Source organism: Prionailurus viverrinus, chromosome D1 (genome assembly GCF_022837055.1).
Source record: "Prionailurus viverrinus isolate Anna chromosome D1, UM_Priviv_1.0, whole genome shotgun sequence".
NCBI lineage: Eukaryota > Metazoa > Chordata > Mammalia > Carnivora > Felidae > Prionailurus > Prionailurus viverrinus.
The window spans coordinates 1428110-1447960 of NC_062570.1; the positions used below are offsets into that span (position 1 = coordinate 1428110).

A 19851-nucleotide genomic window follows, 5' to 3' on the forward strand; every position below is an offset into this window, starting at 1 on the left:
GTTGTTTATGTTTTTAATCAAGTCCATCACATTGCACAAAAGAGGGTTTATTGTCAGTCAGTAGAAGACTTGCACGGCACCCAGTGATAAGCACTTAGAAGAAGGGGTAGAAAGGGAGAGTGAGTTCCCCATCACTTCTTCCAGCTCGTTCCCCAACTCTCCCCATTCCAGTCGCCAGGGCCCCGGGGTCTCTCTATCAGAATATTTGCCCTGGTGTTAGCAAGGAGGGGTCTGGAAGACTCAACGGTGACAATTCAGTCAGGTGCATGGGTAGTTTCCAGACCTGGTTTTCAAGAGTCTGAACACCGGCTGCACCCACGAAATGCTTTCGGCAGGAGAGTCCGAGGTCCCCCTGTCCGTGATACATCTCTTCACTTGCAAACCGTAGGTCAGGGCCGCTCCAAGTGTTCTTTGTGCCCGTGAACTGTTGGGCACCCTCCTGTCGTTAAACACAGGAAAGGAGAACAAGTGTCTGAAGTTCTCATGGTTCGACAGTGAGTTATGTCTATTGAATCAAGTAGTTTAAAAACTGAGCCCTCTTAAAATCTTTGACATTTCACTTTCCTAGTAATTCCTTTTCAATGCATGTTTACAAAAATATTGGTGTGTAATTTGTTGAAAGTTTAAGAAACTGGTCCTTTACTGCAGGTATTGTTAAGAAGCACCTCTTCAGAGTGTGAGGTCCTAATGTCTCCCCAGACTCTCCTTGCTCCCTATCTGGGCCACCACCCTTCCCTTGGCTCCTAAATCCTTGCTCTTTGGTTTTCCATGTGGATGTTTCTTCCTCTCGGTGACCTGCAGTGACCCTTCAGTATTGGATATTGGGACGGAGCCCCTTCTAGGTGACTCCACAGCTCCATGGGCTTCCCCCATCATGGCTGGGGTGCTTGGTACCAGATCAGCCAGACCGCTCGCTTCTCCATCCACAACGTAGAGCCTTGTCTGCAGTGCTCTGTGCCCTGTGTCCCTGGTGTGGCACCCACTTGGAGAGCAATCAAGGCCGGCTTCGTAGGTGGACCAGCCCTACTCTCTCTGTTCCTGGTACGTGAGGCAGAAAGACCTCGTGCCAGGTTTTCTGTCTCACCTCAGGGCTGGGGTGACACTGCTCCCCAGGCTGCTCTCCCCTCTCCGACCTCCAGGTTACTTTGTAGGTGGCCTGGCCCCAGTGTAACTTCCTCACGTGGTCCTACACGATGTCATCCCAACCCTTTCCTTCTCCACTCACGGTGCCTCTCCTTCTCTCCACCAGTTCAGACTTCTTCTTCTTTGGTCTGCTCATGACCGGATCACCTTTGTGCATTTCAAATACTGTTCGCACGTCCTGGATCTCCACCATGTCTCCTTTTCTTTTCTCTCTCTCGCTGTATTCCCTCGTCTGTTTCACTGTCTCTCATCTCTCTCCCTCCCTCTCTCTCTGTTTTACTCTGACTCTCCTATTTCTCTCTACATGTGTATTTAACACATGTACCCTCATAATTCTCAATAGCAAGGCAGGGACATTATAACTCAAACGCATCAAACTCGTCATCATTCATAATTTCCTTAATGACTGAAAATGCAGTGTGATAGTGCTGCCTGATGCCTGATAAGGGGGTGAGTAAAAAATGCAGGAAGAGAAAGAGAAAGGTACCCCAAATCAAACAAGGGCATCATTGACCAATTTTCCCTACTTCAAAATTTGCCTTGAAGCTCCCCTTAGACACAGTCACATGTCTGTCTATGTCAAGCGTATTGTGAGCTCCAAAAGCGGGTAAGACATTTCTGCCTCCAGACCTTCTTTAGCAGAACTGGATTTTGGCCTGAGTTCTCTGGATAATTGCTATGTGCCTGTAACCCCACCTACAATCATGCGCCATGTTAGATATGTACTGCTGCTTTTAAACTTACCACAAACTTGGTGGATTAGAACATTATTTTAGTTTGTTATTTTAGTTTCTGTGATCGTGGTGTAGCAGGGTTCATAAAATCCCAAGGCATCGGCTGGATTGCATTCTCATCTGGAGATGGGGGAGAATCTACTCCCAAGCTTACTCAGGTTGTATTCACTTCCTTTCTCTGCCATCTCATTGCCCCATCCTATGGCCATGTCTTGACGAGTTCCAGCCCGTTCACAACCCCAACATTCCTTGGTTTCCTCAAAGCTTTCCTGCAGACGAGGGCATCCTTTTTCCAATTGCCTGGACCAAAACTGGCCAGAGGTCAGTCAGTAATCTCCGATGCGCCTCTCTCTGGGAATCCTTGCCAGCTGAACATCAGTGCTGGACTCTGGCCGACGGGGGGTCCTAATTGATTGCCACCCGGCTTTCCTGGTACCGCTTGCCTCCAGCTGCGCTGCCCAGCGGTCCTCCTGCTGCCGGTGTCTCCACCACAACTTGAAACCTCACGCGCTTGACTAGGTTATGACCCGTCTCGGTTTGATACCCCTTTTGGATGTGTGTTTTTTGCCCTGGACTGAATCTCCTCATCGGCACCTGCTGGAGCTGTGTCTTGCTCTAAGAGAGTGGTTATGCTTAAACTGATTTCAAGACTGCGCGAATCTCCGTCAGAAGTTAATATTGCGTGGGAGGATAGCATGGACAAGGTGGAAGACGGTCCAGGCCACGAGGGATGGTCGGTGTGGTGCAAGTAGAGATGGGGAGAGGGTTGAGAATCAGGGCAGCGTGAGCACAGCATGCAATTAGACAATTACGAAGGCTGAACAACATCTCCCACATGGCCTCCTCCCATCCCATCTGCCACTCTCCGGCCGACGCCCTTTATTTTGCTCTCTCTACACATGGCACATGAAGAATCCAGACGGTGCAGCAACTGAGGGAATGTGGCCTGTGAGCTGGAGAAGAAGATTCCAAGATGAATATGTAAGAAGAAGGTGGGGGGTGCCTGGGTGTCTCAGTGGGTTAAGTGTGACACTCTTGATTTCAGCTCAGGTCATGATCTCACCAGAACAGTCCCCGTGTCGGGCTCTGCGTTAACAGTGGACAGCCTGCTTGGGATTCTCTCTCCCTCTCTCCTTGCCCCTCCCTTGCTCATGCTCTCTCTCTCTCAATAAATAAATAAATAAATAAATAAACAAAGTTAAAAAAAAAAAAAGAAGTTTGCGCTGTTATCTGAACCAGGGAAGGCAGAAGAAGGAACAAGCCTGGGAAGGCCACATGTGTTAAGGGAACAGCAGAACCATAGGAGTCAAGTCTCTCCTGTCTCCAAGAATCTAAAGGGTTCCACACATGGCACAAAGGGCCACGAGCCCAACACTTGTCTGCCAGTTCTGAGGGTGAGTCAGAATCTTGTTTTGTCTCAGGGCTAACTGTCCTCCCCTGTTTTGATCTGCTGAGGTCTACACAATCAGGAACACCCTGTGTGTTTAGTGCAGCTATCTCAGAGAACCACAATCTCGATGAACTTGTGTGCCTTTAAAAGCAAAGATGTTAACTAGCACATGATGGAGACAAAGCTAAACTAGTGTGGGTTGACTTGAGGTCTCTGATCTAGCCTCAAGAAGAGCAAGATGTTTGACCCACAGAGGTCTGGAGTAGGATCTCGGTGAGACTGTTGACTAGTTGTGGATCACGGGAAAGTCTATCCCCAGAGCCTGATTCCTGCAATAGTTAGACATTACTGTTTACTATCGTTTTTATGAAGCCTGAATGGATTGCACAAATAAAGCACCTTATATGGGGCCTGTAGATTGAAAGTCCACTTTTTCCTTACCCCTCAACCAAAAAAAGGCATCCATTAGCCTGGAAGCATAAGAGAAAACAGCTTCAGCAGATTTTTCTTTGCCAAAACCTCCCCGAGATTGTGCCCACTTTCCACTTTCTCACTTCATATCATTCTCAGTGGAAAACGTCAATGTTGTCATCTCTACATCAAGTGTGCCCTCACTTGCTCGCTGGCTGCGGCACGATGAGTTTGGGACTGAGCACCCCCACCTTCGCAAGTCTGAGCCAGTCCCGGGTGTGGGGTCCTCTCTCCTTCCCACAGTGGTGGACGTAGCGTGGCCCATGAGGCACAGTTCACAGATGGTGTGGACAGAGATAACGGATGGAGGAAAGATAAGGCCAGTGGCTTTTGGGCCCCACGAGAGAATCCGGCCTGAAGGATACAGCTGTTATTCTGAGCGTGGAGCCCAAACAGTAGTGGACACAACTCTTACACCACAACTGGAGATGGCCCTAAGACCTACCAATCTGTCTACACTCAAACCATCCCGGGACACTGCAGCCACACTGCATGGAGTAAGTGGCACAGAACAGAGGCACGGATGACGGGAGCGGTGCTGACGTCTGGGAAAGACAACTGGGGAAGCTGGAGGGAGAAAAACTTTACACTCAATAAATATGCTTTCTTCCTTTGGACTTTGGTCCATTGTACTTCCAGTTCAGAGTCTAATGTGAAATACTTGCAGAAAAAATGTAAATGTTACATTTTTTTGAACGAAACAATCCCCTGTGGTGATGATTTGTGGTTAATTACTAAGTATTTCCGACTCCCCTCAGGCGCATGACAGGATGTTATGTGTGTATCCATGGCATTCAATGAGGCAAAGTGAACTTCCTTTGGCCAATGAAATGCAGACAGAAGGATGTTGGTTATATCTGCACAGAGTTGGGAGTCAGCGAGACACAGCAACAACCTTTCCTTCTGCACAGCAACAGACAGAGCTCGAGGGGGTGGCCATTCCATCTGCTGGGTCTGGAAGGGGGCAACTTGGAGTAGAAATCCCAACAGGACACTATGGTGGGCTTTTAGCTTTAACCTGCAGAAAGTTGGGAGCTGTTCGTGAGCACAGCATAGCCTGGTCTAGCCTGGGTGACACTCATGCCATGGACTTTGGTCCCTTACCATTCTCTCCTCCCTGCAGCTCTCCGAGTATGCCCACCTGTTCCCATGACTTCACAGACACCCCCATCTCCCGCAGCATCATCTGCTCTGTGTTGGGCTCCACACTCCTTCATCAAAAGGCCCATTGATGCCTTTACTTGATTATCTCACAGGAATTTCTAACTTTGGAAAATGAGATCGTTCTTCCTCACTCTTAACTATCTCTGACAAAGCTGCTCCCCTCCCAGTGCCCCTCAACTACCCTGGAGTCACTGCTACTCCCAGTACTCATGCTGGGAACCCAGCAGTTGCTGTGAACACCTTCTCTGCCCTCAGGGATAGCCTGTTGCTGAATCAGATGATGTTAAGACACAGCTCATGCCCATCACATGTCCTAGTCCCCCATCACCTCCTTTAATGTGTTGTCCAACTTGCAAAATGACTTCCTTCCAATTCTCTCCAGCTAGGGAACTCACTCAACATACACACTGGCTTGTTTTGGTTTTTTGCTTAAAAACTCCTTCAGCAAATCCATAATGCACTTAAAATACAATACAGCTCTTTAATACGTCACACGTGACTGGATCCTTCCTACCTGCCTGATACCTTCTTACTCCACAGCCACTTTCCAACACACTACTCAGGCACCCACCTTCTTTCAATTCCAGGAGCGTGGCAAGATTCTTTCACCTCTGAGCCTTGACATTATTGTGCATTTTCTCTTCCTAGAATGCTGGATGTCCTTCCACCCACTGGCCTGGCCAATGGAATTTATGCATTTTTTTCTTCGTTCTTGTCCCAGAGGGACATTTTTGAACAACTGGGCTTTAGCTGGTCGCTCCCTCCCACCCCTAACATCACTCTCCCTTATCATTCTGTCATTTCTTTAATAATATTTTTACTATTTATAATTATATATTAATTTGTGTTCATGTTCTTTGATTTCTTACTCCCACCAGGCAGAACTCAAAGAGGTTGGGTCAAATGTGTTTTCCTCACTGTCCTACATGTTGTACTCAAGAAAGTGCCCGTCATGTAGGTGAATCAATAAAAGAATGACCAAGTCTCTGTAGGGTAACTGGAAAGGTGTGACACATATAACTGAATGATGATAAACCCACTTCAGCAAAACCATACAATTGGCAGGTCTACAGGAGCTATTATCGCTCAGGAGCTGCCAGCTACAAAATGGTAATGAGAGAATATTTTAATGAAAGAATGAGAAGGAAATGAGATATTTGGTCTCCAGGGAAGTCAGGGAGCACCACTGAAATAACACTTGAGTTCAAAAATGGTGGCTGGAGCCAGAGGAGCCAAGATGGAGGAACAGCATGGAAGTTTTTGTGTGTCTTCCATCCATGAAATACAGCCAGACCAACACTAAACTATCTTGCACACCCAGAAAACTGATCTGATGATTAACACAACAATCTGCACAACCTGAACCACAGAATTCAGCAGGTACATGGTGCGGAGAAGTGAACTGGGGGAGAGAGAAGCCACAGAGGGCTGGAAGCTGTTTCTGCTTGTGGAGAGAGGCTGGAGAGGGGGTTGGGGGGAGAGTTTGGGAAAATCACCACCCCCCCTCAAAAGCAGCCACAGAGAAAGTGGAAAAGTGGGAACAGCCACAGGGACTGAACTAAAAAGGGAGAAAGGAGAAAGGAGAGGGTTTAAATTCCATTCAGACTATAAACAGGGGGAGCGTAGAGTCTGCAACTCCACAGCTGATACCTGGCGGTGCTCTGGTGGGAAGGGGAAGGCTGGTGCCAGATGCGTGTTGTGATTTTCCATAATCCCTGAGGCGCTGCTGCAACAGGATCGTGCAAATGTTCCTGGGGGTGCCTGGCTCCAGCCACTGCTCAGTGAGACCCTCTGGCAGAGGATCTGAGCTGGTCAAAGCCGCAGTCCCTCAGAAGTGAGGGGGCGGGAAACACAGCTGCATCTGAGATAAAACTCAGGAGGGAGGTGCCGCCTGTCAGCCTGAAGGCTTGGTCACAGACAGTGTAAAAGCGAGGAGTGAACAGAAGGCGGAGACAAAGGACGGGTGCCGGATTGCTGGTCATGGAGAACAGAGTTCCGATGCTAGAGACTGGGTAGCTGGGTGACGCCATTTTCACCACTCCCGCACATGCGCATATGCACCTACAGGCATCGCAACAATCCACCCCTGTAAACTAAGCAGCGCCATCTAGTGGAGAACAGAGCCATTACACTAAGCCCCGCCTGACTGGGCCAACATCTCTCTTTAGGAACATGAGTCTCTCCAGCCTGCTTAGTTTACGGACTATAAAGCACTTCACAGTCTGACTTCTAGGGGAAACAGATGTAATTCTAACCATATTTCAGTCTTTTCCTTACTCCATCTATTCAATTTTCTTTTTTATCCTTTTTTTCTTTTCTTATTTTTGAATACAGAAAGAGAAAAAGGTTATTTTTATTTCCAACTTTTATTAAAAATATTTTTCTTTAATTTTTTTCTACTATATTTTTTACTTTTTTGTCAATTTTTCAACTTGTATTTTACTTCCATCATTTCATTTTATTCTATTTCCTTGTATTCATTTTTTCAAAATTTCAAACATTTTCCTTCTCTACCCCTCTTTTTCTCTAATCTATCAAGGTCCTTTCAACACCTAGACCAAAACAAACCTAGGATCTAGCATCATTTGGTGTGTGTGTGTGTGTGTGTGTGTGTGTTGTTTTAATTTTTTAATTTTAAATTTTTTTACCTTATTAATTCCTTTTCTTCCTTTAAAATGACAAAATGAAGGAATTCACCCCAAAAGAAAGAGCAGGAAGAAATGACAGCCAGAGACTTAATCAACACAGATACAAGCAAGATGTCTGAACCAGAAATCAGAATTACAATAATCAGAATACTAGCTGGCATTGAAAATGAATTAGAATCCCTTTCTGTGGAGATAAAAGAAGTAAAAGCTAGTCAGGATGAAATAGAAAATGCTATAACTGAGCTGCAATCTCCAGTGGATGCCATGGTGGCAAGGACAGATGAGGCAGAACTATGAATCAGTGATATAGAGGACAAACTTATGGAGAATACTGAAGAAGAAAAAAAGAGGGAGACTAAGGAAAAGAGCATGATTTAAGAATTAGAGAAATCAGTGACTCATTAAAAAGGAACAACATCAGAAACATAGGGGTCCCGGAAGATGAAGAGAGAGAAAAAGACGTAGAAAGGTTATGTGAGCAAATCATAACAGAAAACTTTCCTAACCTGGGAAAAGACATACACATCAAAATCCAGGAAGCACAGAGGACTCCCATTAGATTCAACAAAAACCAACCATCAACAAGGCATATCACAGTCAAATTCACCAAATACTCAGGCAAGGAAAGAATCATGAAAGCAGCAAGGGAAAAAAGTCCTTAACCTACAAGGGAAGACAGATCAGGTTCACAGCAGACCTATCCACACAAACATGGCAGGTAAGAAAGGAGTGGCAGGATATATTCAATGTGCTGAATCAGAAAAATATGCAGCCAGTGATTCCTTATCCAGTAAGGCTGTCATTCAAAATAGAAGGAGAGATAAAAAGTTTCCCAGACAAACAAAACTTAAAGGAGTTCATGACCACTAAACGGGCCCTCAAGAAATTTTAAGGGGGACTCTCTGAGGAGAGAAAAGTCGAAAAAAAAAATGGTGGCTGGATTCCAAACTAGTTTTGTTTCCATGCCTGTGAGTGATAACATGCAGTAGATGATTTGCTAGGTTCTTAAGCCCCAATATTCTAGAATTCTATTTTCCAACATTGTTCAGACCCAGTCCTACTGGACAACTACGGACTAAGCTCTTTCTTCCTTAGATGTGTAAGGAATGCTTATGATATCTGGGAGGTAAAAATAAAGATCCTGTTGGCAGAGAGAATGGGAGAGGGCACATGACCGCCATATGCCACATCCCTGGAGCGTGTGTTTCCGTTACACCTACCAGCAGAACAGCTGTTAAGTGCTCAGTCCACCCTGTGGTCCTTATATTAAAAATGAATTATTCTAGAAAGAAGGAATAGGTCAAAAATAAAAATCTTTATTAAGTAGCAAATAAAACACCCACGGAAATATGTTCTCTGACTAGTGCACATGGATGTATCCAACTTCTAGTCAATATAATCCAACAGCAAGTGAAGTGGCCCAGATAAATGCTCCATGACACGTGAAAGTGCCTGCAAGGCTCCTCTTCTTTGGCCACTGCACACACAGGAAAAATTCATCCCTCTGACTTAAAATAAAATAGGTGTGGGGCGCCTGGGTGGCGTAGTCGGTTAAGCGTCTGACTTCAGCCAGGTCACGATCTCGCGGTCCGTGAGTTCGAGCCCCGCGTCAGGCTCTGGGCTGATGGCTGATGGCTCAGAGCCTGGAGCCTGTTTCTGATTCTGTGTCTTCCTCTCTCTCTGCCCCTCCCCCGTTCATGCTCTGTCTCTCTCTGTCCCAAAAATAAATAAACGTTGAAAAAAAAATCTTTAAAAAAAAAAATAAAATAGGTGAATAATTATTAGATTCATTTAAAATGAATCTATCTCTTTCACTTCTCACTTAACAATATAACCAGTTGTTACTCTTCAATACATGTGTCACCATCTTGGCATTCGGATCAAACTCAAACTGTAACGGTCCTCTGAAGAAATAGAAAAATCCTGTAAGTATAGATGAGGAAAATGATGAGACATTCTTCAAATAAATCAATTTTGTAACATGCAAAGCTCAGAATGAGAGGAAACTAATAATGAACGGCATTTATTCAGTTGTTACTCTGCGCCAGCCACTGTGCTGAGTGCTTACACGGTTTATGTCTTCTCTCTTAACTAAAAAAGTGTGAGATGTCACGAATGGGGGTAAAAATGAGAACTAGGGAGATTTTGCAATTTCTGCAAGGTAACATCTCTAATGAAAGGTGGAGAGAGAACTCCATCTCTTCTGACTTCAAAGCCAGGGCTCTAAAACATTGGATTGTACTGCCTCCATACTGACAATATTCTATGGTATTTTAAATACCCCAGTTCCCCCTCTAGGTCCTAAAGCGCAGGTTGGGAGGTAACTGGACCCAGGAGAATCAGGCCAACAACACAAAGCACTGGAGGTCATTTCCTACTCTGTATGCACAAAGGTCAAGATACCTTAGCAATAAGATCACACGCCTCATGACTGTCGAGCCCCAGCATCTCCCTCCAAAATGCCTTCAGAACAAGCACACATGTCACCATCCCACCTAGCCAAGACCAGGAATTGAATTTTGTGTATTTTGAGCATAAGGGAAGACTGCTATTTATTTACAAATGAATTACTCAATGTAGGCAACTACAGACTTCAACACAAGGCCACACAAGGCCCCCTGGGATGGGACGGGAGAGAGGAGAATGGCAGCCTGCTATCAGTAATCTGGCTCATACTTGCTTGTGTTCTTATACCAAATAGTGACCTGAGGAATCCTGACTAAGGTGTGAGGAAGCACCCTTTCATTTTATGTGCAGGTATGAAACAGAGACTTGGAAAGTATCCAGGAAAAATAATGTAAGCTAAAAGTTAAAATTTTCAAAAATTTAGAGAATAAAGGGTATGAGACTGAATGATTTGAAGATTGACTCTCCACATCATTTTGATTCCATAAAATGCCCCATAGTGTCCCCACTGGCGATGAAGTGGGTGCCTTCTTACCAAATTCCTGAAATACAGCATCAACCTTCGGCCCAACTCCTGGAAAGTCGTCAGCTATTTGTCTGGGGAAGCCTTGCTCCATGGACTGGCTATTTTCATCAAATCTGTACCAAGTGAAAGAAATACAGCTCAACATTGTGCAGAGGCCCCATTACATACGACAGTATGATATCAACATCGAGCAGAGGCCCCATTGCATACGACAGTAGGAAATAATGTTACTGCTCCAGTGTGGAATCCCAGATAATTCTCAGGTAGGGTAAAGAAGTGGTAAGCATTTTCAGGACTACAAAAATGTGCGACTTTCCTAGACTGTAAGCTTAGCACACAAACCAACGTTTACTCCAGAGGCAAGGATATCATGCTATTCCATCGGAGCTCCATTTGTATGTCTGAGGTCAAGTTTCTGAGCCTCAACACAGAGCCCAAGTGCCTTTCTGCCACAAATGCATGAGGACTGCATACACATAAGATGCGAAGTGAATTAATCATTTGGCTAAAAACAAACTCTGGTTATTTATCACACTTGCCCTGTAGATCATGTCTCTACAGCCTGATACACCTGGGCTTCCTATGGTGGCTTGCTGTCTGGACCTCAGGTGGCCTCTCATGATGTCTTCTGCTGTCTGGATATATGACCTGGGGACCAGCCATTCTGAGAGCCCTGTATTATATCTGAGAAGTGGGGTAACTCTAAGTTGTCTTCTTCATAATCAGGAAGTTGGAGGTTAGACCAAGTTAGAGGGTGGGACTGGAGGGAGGATATCTGTAAAGAAAGAACCTAACGTCCCTAATCAGGCTCCATACAGAGTCATTCCAACCGTGTCTTACCGCCAGTATTTGTCCTCTACAAAGAAGTATGTTTTCTTCTTTTCCTTATCAGAAACAGCGGCATCTATTTTTCCCAAGGCTGGAGGAAAACCCAGGGTGTGGATGTCTTTTGGATAACCTGCTTGTACCTCAGTTCCTCTGATGGCCCAGAAGTGATTTCCTTTTGAAAAAAGGAAGCCAAGAAATTTTAGTGAAGCCTTGTGGTTTTAGAGAAGCTATTAGCACATTGTTGTGGGAAACAGGAAATCCTGGTTTTAGTTCCAGCCACTAACCCAACACCCAGGTGATAGTATTTAGCAAACATTCCCTGAATGAGCGAATGAATGAATGAGTAGTTAACTCTGGTCTCTGTCCTTTCTGGGTCTTATATTTATTATCTATAAATAATACAGTTGATTGCAGTTTGTAATTACAGTGACTGGTCCTGGTCATCTCTTACAATTGCTGGCGACTCCTTGGTCTGAGTTTCTACCTAGGAACCCTCTTGTAACTGCACATCACAAAGTCAGGTACTTATTGGATACTTTTCTTGGGTCCTGCATGGTCACTAGTCCAGACTGTGCTTCTTATGAGTAGCCTAGGAAGCCACCCAAATGTGAGTGAATCAGGACACTGAATGCTCATCAGTCTCTCTGCTTTTACTTCATCACACCCCCTGCCGTGCCCCGAATCCCTCCCTAACATTACTGCCAGGGTAACTGACCTAAAACACCAGTCTGTCGTGTCTCTGTCTTGCCTCACCCGAATGACCTGCACCTGTCTGGGCAGCTCCAGATGTACTCTTGCCTTTGTGTAGACTGTCCCTCCTCCTTGAAGGCCTTTCCACTCTACACACTCGGTCCTTTTCCACACAACAAAGTTCTCCCTCAGCCCTCATCCTGACCATCATCCCGTCCCAGCGTCTTTGCTGAGCCCTGGATGCGGGGCCAGCGCTGTCCCCCACGGCACCTGCGAGCTCCCCTCAATCCCAGCTCTTATCTTTCCTAACGCGCTTGATTTCAGCCCTGCTGCCCTCTCCGGAATAGGAGCCTCTTTCGGGTTTGAACTACACTAAGGAGTACCCTGCCTGGCACATCGCAAGGATAAATAAATGTCACATAAATTACCGGGTGAAAGCAACGCCTCAGAGTTAGAGAACATTTACAGTAGCCAATGCAACTTCAGGTGATTTCATTTCCTCCTCATAAAAGTGAGATTGTCAGAAATACCTGACTTTTAAAAATCCCCACACAGTTTGATGTTTACAAAGACTCCCAAATAACTCTGAAGCAAGGGGAAAAATTAAAAATGGAAAAAATTTTTTAAAAACTTAAAAATGAACACCATGAAACTACTACACATCAAAACTTGTAGGAATGGAACAAAAATTGAGAAGAAAGGGATATTTTTAGGCATAAATGTTTGTACCAGGAAAGAAGAAAGGGCTGGGAGTACCAAACTGAAGTTATAAAAAACAGTAACGGAATACATTCAAAAACGGCAAAAACGTGGGCAATAGTGATGTGGACAGAAATCAAAATGCAGTAGAGAGGATGACAAAGCTGAGAGTCCTTTGAGATGCCGAATGAAATTGTTAAGTATCCTGTTATCCGATGAGATGGGCGAAGAGAGAGGCACAAAGACCCAAGAGCAGGAAGGAGAAAGGGAACAGAACTTCAGCGATAAGTGAAATAACAAAGTAATGCTCAGAAAGCTTCATCCCAGGTGATTTGAAAATGGACGGAATGGACACATTCCTAGAAAGATATGTTAGCAACGCTGACTCCAGAAGTAAAAGAACTCAAAGAGCATATTCACAGTGGAAGAGACTGGACCGGCAGGAGTAAAATCTGAGAAAGGGCCAGAGAGTCCTGGCCGCCTGTTAGTGTCAACACGCTGACACGGTGTTCTCCGCTCCCGTTCCAGCATGCGGCCATCGTCTCCGGCTCGTCCTCCTTGGCTTGTCCTCCCTGGCTCATTCTCCTCCAGCTGTACCCTGGCTATTCTCGGCCTTTGCTTTCCCACGCAAGTTAGGGAACCGATTTGTCAAGTTCCGTGAAAACTATTTTGGCATTTGAATGGAAAATATCTTGTATTTATAGATAAGTTGACATTTTTACTACACGGTCTCTATGTTTCCTACATTACATTATTACTCTTTCCCTGTTCATGAACGTGGGGTAGCTTCTATTATTTAGGTATCGTTGAATTTTTTTTTAAGCAGGCTTCATGCCCAGTGCATAGAGCCCAACGTGGGGCTTGAACTCATGACCCTGAGATCAAGACCTGAGCTGAGGGGCACCTGGGTGGCTCAGTCAGTTAAGCATCAGACTTTGGCTCAGGTCATGATCTCACTGTTCATGGGTTCAAGCCCTGTGTTGGGCTCTGTGCTGACATTTCAGAGCCTGCAGCCTGCTTCCAATTCTGTGTCTCCCTCTCTCTGCCCTTCCCCTGCTTGTGCTCTTTCTCTCTTTCTCAAAAATAAGTACACATTAAAAAAAATTTGGGGGAGCCTGGGTGGCTCAGCCAAAGTTAAGCATCTGACTTTGGCTCAGGTTATGATCTCACAATTTGTGAGTTTGAGCCCCACGTCGGGCTCTGTGCTGACAGCTCGGAGCCTGGAGCCTACTTCAGATTCTGTGTCTCCCTCTCTTTCTCTGACCCTCCCCCACTCACACTCTGTCTGTCTCTCTCACAAATAAATAAACATTAAAAAAATTGTTTTGGGGCGCCTGGGTGGCGCAGTCGGTTAAGCGTCCGACTTCAGCCAGGTCACGATCTCGTGGTCCGTGAGTTCGAGCCCCGCGTGGGGCTCTGGGCTGATGGCTCAGAGCCTGGAGCCTGTTTCCGATTCTGTGTCTCCCTCTCTCTCTGCCCTTCCCCCGTTCGTGCTCTGTCTCTCTCTGTCCCAAAAATAAAAAATAAACATTGAAAAAAAAATTGTTTTAACAAAAAGACTTGACCTGAGATCAAGAATTTGGACGCTCAGCCAGGTGCCCCAGTGTCATTGAATAATGGAAAGTAAAACTTAGAATGTTCTTATACACATCTTGTCTAAGTATTGGCACTAGGTCTTTGCAGTAATAAATCATATAAAATTTAACATAATGGAGAAAATTCACGTCAGTGAAATTTTGGCAAGAGAACTTTTTCAACAACTTAAAATTCTTATATCTTATTTGCCTTTAAACACAAAGACGGTATCCTTGTTATTAACTTCATAGGCAGCATCCAAGCCTGATGGGAGAGAGGGCCAAAATGTAGAAATCAAATGAAATTCAGGTTCAAGACTCCAGCGAGATCTACGCCAAAAATATCTGGAAAACATAAAAATTAATTACAATTGTTTTTCTCCTTTCAGTGTATATATAAAAGAACATATTCTCTCTCTTTCCATCAATGACAACTCAGAAGTCTGTACTGGGCCATCTTCTTTCCTATGATCCAAGGTGATGAAATCCATGGTAATATAACTACTTAGCTCAGTGCCCATTGAAGGGAAGGAGAATTCTGCTCTACCTTCGGGTAGAATTAAATTTATGTGAGGCAGATTAACCAGAGAAAAAAAACCGAAGTGGTATTACGTGCATGTGGAGGCCCAATAATGAAATTGGGACCCAGAGAAGTGAGTGACGTAGGGAATTGTCGTAGTTTCGAGACAAAGAAACCATAAATCTGTGAGGCATTGACAGAGCAAGGAGAACTGAACTGTGGGATCTTTAATTAGTAAGGAATCCTCAACGGACTTTGGGCTGGGGGAGCACATAGTAAAAAGTAGCAAGGGTTGGTTTACCCAGGCTTCTTGGCTCTAAACGTCCCATCTCTGGGGATGAAGATGTGTCTTCACCGCTTGGTACAGAGACAGCACCTTTCCCCTGGAGATTTATTTCCTGCACAGGCTGTCTCTTATGTAACTTTTATTTAATCGATAAGCTACACCACTCTAGAAGTCCATAAAATGGTATGTATAGTATGCCCTCATTAGTATTTTTTTAAAAAGTAAGAAAAAACATACCCATTTATGTTTGTATGTGAATAGAATAGCTTTGTAAAGAGACGAAGGAAGTTGTTAGCAGTGGTTGAACCTACGGGGAGAATAGGGACTACCTAGGTCAGAGACGGGAGAGAAATTTCGCTTTTCCTTCTGTGTCTTTTGGTGCTATGTTAATATTGTGCCAGAAACATATATCACTTTTTCTCAAATTAATCAATTTAAATAGTAGTATTTGTTAGCACAGGTCAAGGTACGGCTCGACTTCCAGAAGTAGAAGTTACCTGGTTTATGATAGTTAAATACACCAATTAATCATTCAGTTGTTCGCCTTACACACTGCAGGTCCTGGGCCCGTTATAGGTCCCCAGGATCAAAGAGTGAACAACACAGAGAGAACCCCATGCCTTCACCTGGCTTACATTCTAGTGACCCAGAATCATCCTTCGTATGTCTGTAAAAAAAATGATCCAGGCTACTTTAAGGAGATGATAAAATGCAATAAGAACCAGATCTGAATGATTGCAAAGTGTAGAGGAAATATCTTATTTAAATATTTCTGTCAAGTTTCTGTTTTCCTTTTGAAGCATTGTACATTGAAAGAATAGATAGGGAAATAGAATCTTCTGGTCTGACCTGTCTTTAAAGAACAGGATTTCTCCCCTCAGAGAGCTGACGGCATCGAAGGACAAAGCAGGATCGCACGTGGCTGGTGTCCCAGGTTCTGGAGGCACAGATTCCGTGGGCACCGCGGGGCCATCAGGGGATGACGTAGGGGGAGGTCCTAAAGGAAACAGATGTGGGGATGGAACATGAGGAGAAATGGGATGCTTCCGTCGATTTCTATGCTTTCCAAACACTCCCTGAGTGTGTTGAGACGAATTGCAAATGCTTTATGCAGCATTTTAAAGCTTTCCCGAAGACCATGACTGCAAAGCTCCAATGCCTCATTTTTCCAGCATCACTCACCATACAGGGACTGGATGCCGTTCACATCATCTTGGGCAAGGCGGAAGCGGGTCAGGTCTGTGTGTGGGTTGTAGACGGGATACATCAAAGCTGTGGGGTCGGCCGAGTGATAGAGACCCAGGGAATGGCCGAATTCATGAGCAGCAACGAGGAATAAGTTGGTTCCTGTTTGAAAAACCATAATGTTCAGAATCGAAAAGCTGTTTGTTCTGTGAACACATACGTATGAACACATGCCAGTGACTATCCTTGGGACCACATGGTACTATTCTCCTTATTTGTGGATTCATTCATTGATTGGCATATTCCATACTTCATAGAAATTTAATTATTTTTCAAGGTTGACTTGAAGTCAATATAATAAAAGAGGGTTTCACCATATTCCTCCTCCCCAGTTTTCTCTCTAGCCAGGAAAACCTGGTCATTTCGCCTGGACTGACGGTGATAAACATTGTTTCCAAAATAATTTTTTGGAGGTACCTAGACCACATGTCAATACAGATAACTCTTCATTGTCTCTACAAATACAGAGTTAGTTATTGTTCAAATTTAGTAACATGTGCCAGCTGTAACCTAAGTTCAAATTAATTCCTGTGAGGATTTAGTCATTTCCTGTGAAGATTTAATCTGACTTGTCCTTCCTCTTCTTCAAACATAATCACACAATTTTTGGTGGTTAACAAACGTCTTCTGTAGTCAGTGCCAATGGATAGGTACAATCTCTAGCTTAGAATAGAAATATGTCCAATAACGGCTTTCTGCAGCACAAACACAGCTGGCTTCAGCTTTTCTTTACCTTCTAAAAATTTTTATTGAAATTAACAGTAGAAATTATTTAAGCAAGTCTGCAAGCAATTATGCAGAAAAGAATGGTCGTTCCAACAAAGCAAGATCGTTGCTCGCGGCACGTGTGTACCCTCAGCAAAGATGTTCTTTGCATCTGCACCAAACATCCCAACCCACCTTGAAAATAACAGTTGTTCAGCTGTGTGTTTCCAAACTTTAGAAGCCCCTCGAAAAAAAATGTAGTTAATTTTGGTCATTGTGTTTAAACTTAGTAAAGTCTTTCAGAATTAATTTAGAAAAAGAAAAGGCTCCTAATCTAAAGACAGTTATATGTTTCCTTAAAGAGATGACTTAACAATTTCCTTTATTTTCTGGCATTTTCCTGATCTTTTAAGAGAAAAGGAGGCAAATGGAAAGAAAAGAAGAAACCCCAGGGCACATTTTAGGTTGGAACCAATTCAGTGCAATCCCTTCTACCTTTGTCATTGCTAGTTAAAGAAATGAGAAGCATTTGTTAACATGCTGATCCTAAAAAAGCTCCATGGGACCCTGAGCTGTGGAAGTAAGATTGAATGGTGCCTCCCATATTGTGCTTGTTGGGAGCAAAGAAGCAAATGCAGACATTAGAAAATGTTCATCAATGATGACTGAAACACCAGTGCTTCTGGTTGTTAGCACCCAAACCATCACAAATTTTAGTTATTAGGATGTTACATTTACTGCTCACGCTGAATGATCTAACTATTCTTGGATAGCGTTAGACGTTGTTCCTGAAACCATCCAGGGAACCTGGTGCCCACCTGATTTATCCTCCCTCCACAGCTCGTCATCATCAAAGTGAACATCTCCATATAAACCAGGGCCAGGTGGATAGGCATGAGCCAAAACGTTTCCTGATCCATCAAAAGGGATAAAGTCTCCATGTTCTGGCAGAGGGAAAAAAAATAATGGTAATACAAGCGTTTAGAATTTCTTTATGCCCTTTTCCAGTAAGCGCCAGATAAATGATACATGTAATTTTTTTTTTACCTCTAACTGCAAAAAAGATCATTATGTCAGCCTCTCCTTCGTAAATCTTGGAGAAAGTAAGTGGTGTCACCTCCTCCCAGGCTTTCAGAGCCTTCTCAAAGGCAGAGTCAACAGCCTCTCTCGGCAAATCCAGTGTATAATTCACAATCCTTTAAGAAAAAAAATTGAAGAGATTATTTTCTCCTGTGATGGTACTTGGTAAAATCGCATTGTGATGTGAACACCTCTTTGGACTCGTTACCTGTAGGTGAGGTGAGTTTTCCTCCACTTCGGCAGGCCAGGGAAGGTGGTGAACTGGCCCACGTCGGGAACGCCACACCAGGGCTTGCGTATCATCGCCAGAGTGTCAGGGTCCAGCTTCCCCGTCACCTCCAACCCGAGGAACTTCTGCATTTCTCAGATTTTTTTAACGACAGGTCCGCTGTGCCTTCTTCTGACGAACTGTTTCACATCCTTTGCGAGGTCGTAGTAGTTCTCCAGGTATTGCTAGTGGGATGTTAAACAACAAAAACTTCACTGAGTAATTTAAAAGATCAAACTGGCTTTATTGAACAGGTCATGAGTTAGTCAGCAACCCATCCAGGGAGTGTAAAGGACGTCTGTCCACCTAGAGCAAAGGAACGGTGTTAAAGGCAGGAAGGGGGCAGAAATATACACTGTTACTCCACTCCTGGTTCAAGACTTAACGGGGATAAAATCTTTTGCCTAAACATGATGAGTAACAATGTGAACAGTATTACCTGAAATTATTGGAAAGTCACAATGAGCATGTTCCTCGGCCCTAATTATTTCCACCAAAGAAATTCTAAAGCCAGAGAAGTTTCGAGCACTTCCCATTCGTTCCTCCCCTTAGCGCCAAAGCAGCCGCCGGTGTGTTCCTACAACCTCGAGGAGCTCAGACTTCTAGTCCCTATTCCCTTCCTGCACCTCTCTTCCCTCTCTGCTCAAACGTAGGGACACCCACCTCTAGCACTCGAGGTGCCCGATGCTACCTTAGTCCAACACAGTGACTGACAATCAAAGCAGCCTAGTTTGTGTTACAAGACCAAGCAGGCAGCTTCCTTTTCCCTGGGGGACTGGCCAGCGGCTGCAGTGGCCGCCATCACAATGTACCTCTTTGCATCTGCACCAAACATCCCAACCCACCTTGAAAATAACAGGAGAGGCTGACATAATGACAAGATCCGTGCTCGGGTCCTTTTCCCTCACTGCTCCATTCAGTGGATAAGCAGAGCAGACTGGCAGACAAAACAGCACAAGGATTGCAGGATGCTTCATAGCTCAGGAAAATATCTTGCCTATTGTCTTGGGTGTCTACCCTCCAGGGGCTGTCCCTTTCTAGGGTGATGGTGCTTATATCCGAAGAGCATGATTCATGATCGTGTTTTTTTTTTTTTTTATCTGAACATCAAGAATATTCTTAAAAATTTAATGTAAAGCTGATCGGGTCTACATCAGAATTTCCCTTTCCTTCAACTTTTCAACTTGGGTAATGTAATCGTGATTAATTTTCAAGAAATGGTTTCTGTGTTGGGAAAGAGGAAGAATAAAGAACTGTTCACCTCTGTGTGTTTCCTGAGAAGTAGCTGAAAAGCCTAGTAACACATCATATGTAGAGACATTTGGAAGCAGTGACCTTTTCTTTTAAAAAGACTGTATTTGGGGGCACCTGGGGGGCTCAGTCGGTTAAGCGTCCAACTTCGGCTCAGGTCATGATCTCGCAGTTCGTGAGTTCGAGCCCCGCATCGGGCTCTGGGCTGACAGCTCAGAGCCTG

At 44.5% G+C, this 19851-nt stretch overlaps 1 protein-coding gene across 1 annotated transcript; it reads right to left on the bottom strand.

Moving 5' to 3' along the window:
* Window positions 1–9366: 9366 nt before the first annotated feature.
* Window positions 9367–19354, bottom strand: MMP10 (matrix metallopeptidase 10). Its single transcript, XM_047878637.1, is given in 10 exon segments — window positions 9367–9473; window positions 10492–10595; window positions 11323–11482; window positions 14485–14618; window positions 15929–16076; window positions 16262–16426; window positions 17848–17973; window positions 18077–18225; window positions 18318–18562; window positions 19256–19354. Coding segments are annotated over 10 exon segments (1431 nt in total). The 3' UTR covers window positions 9367–9372.
* Window positions 19355–19851: the final 497 nt, after the last annotated feature.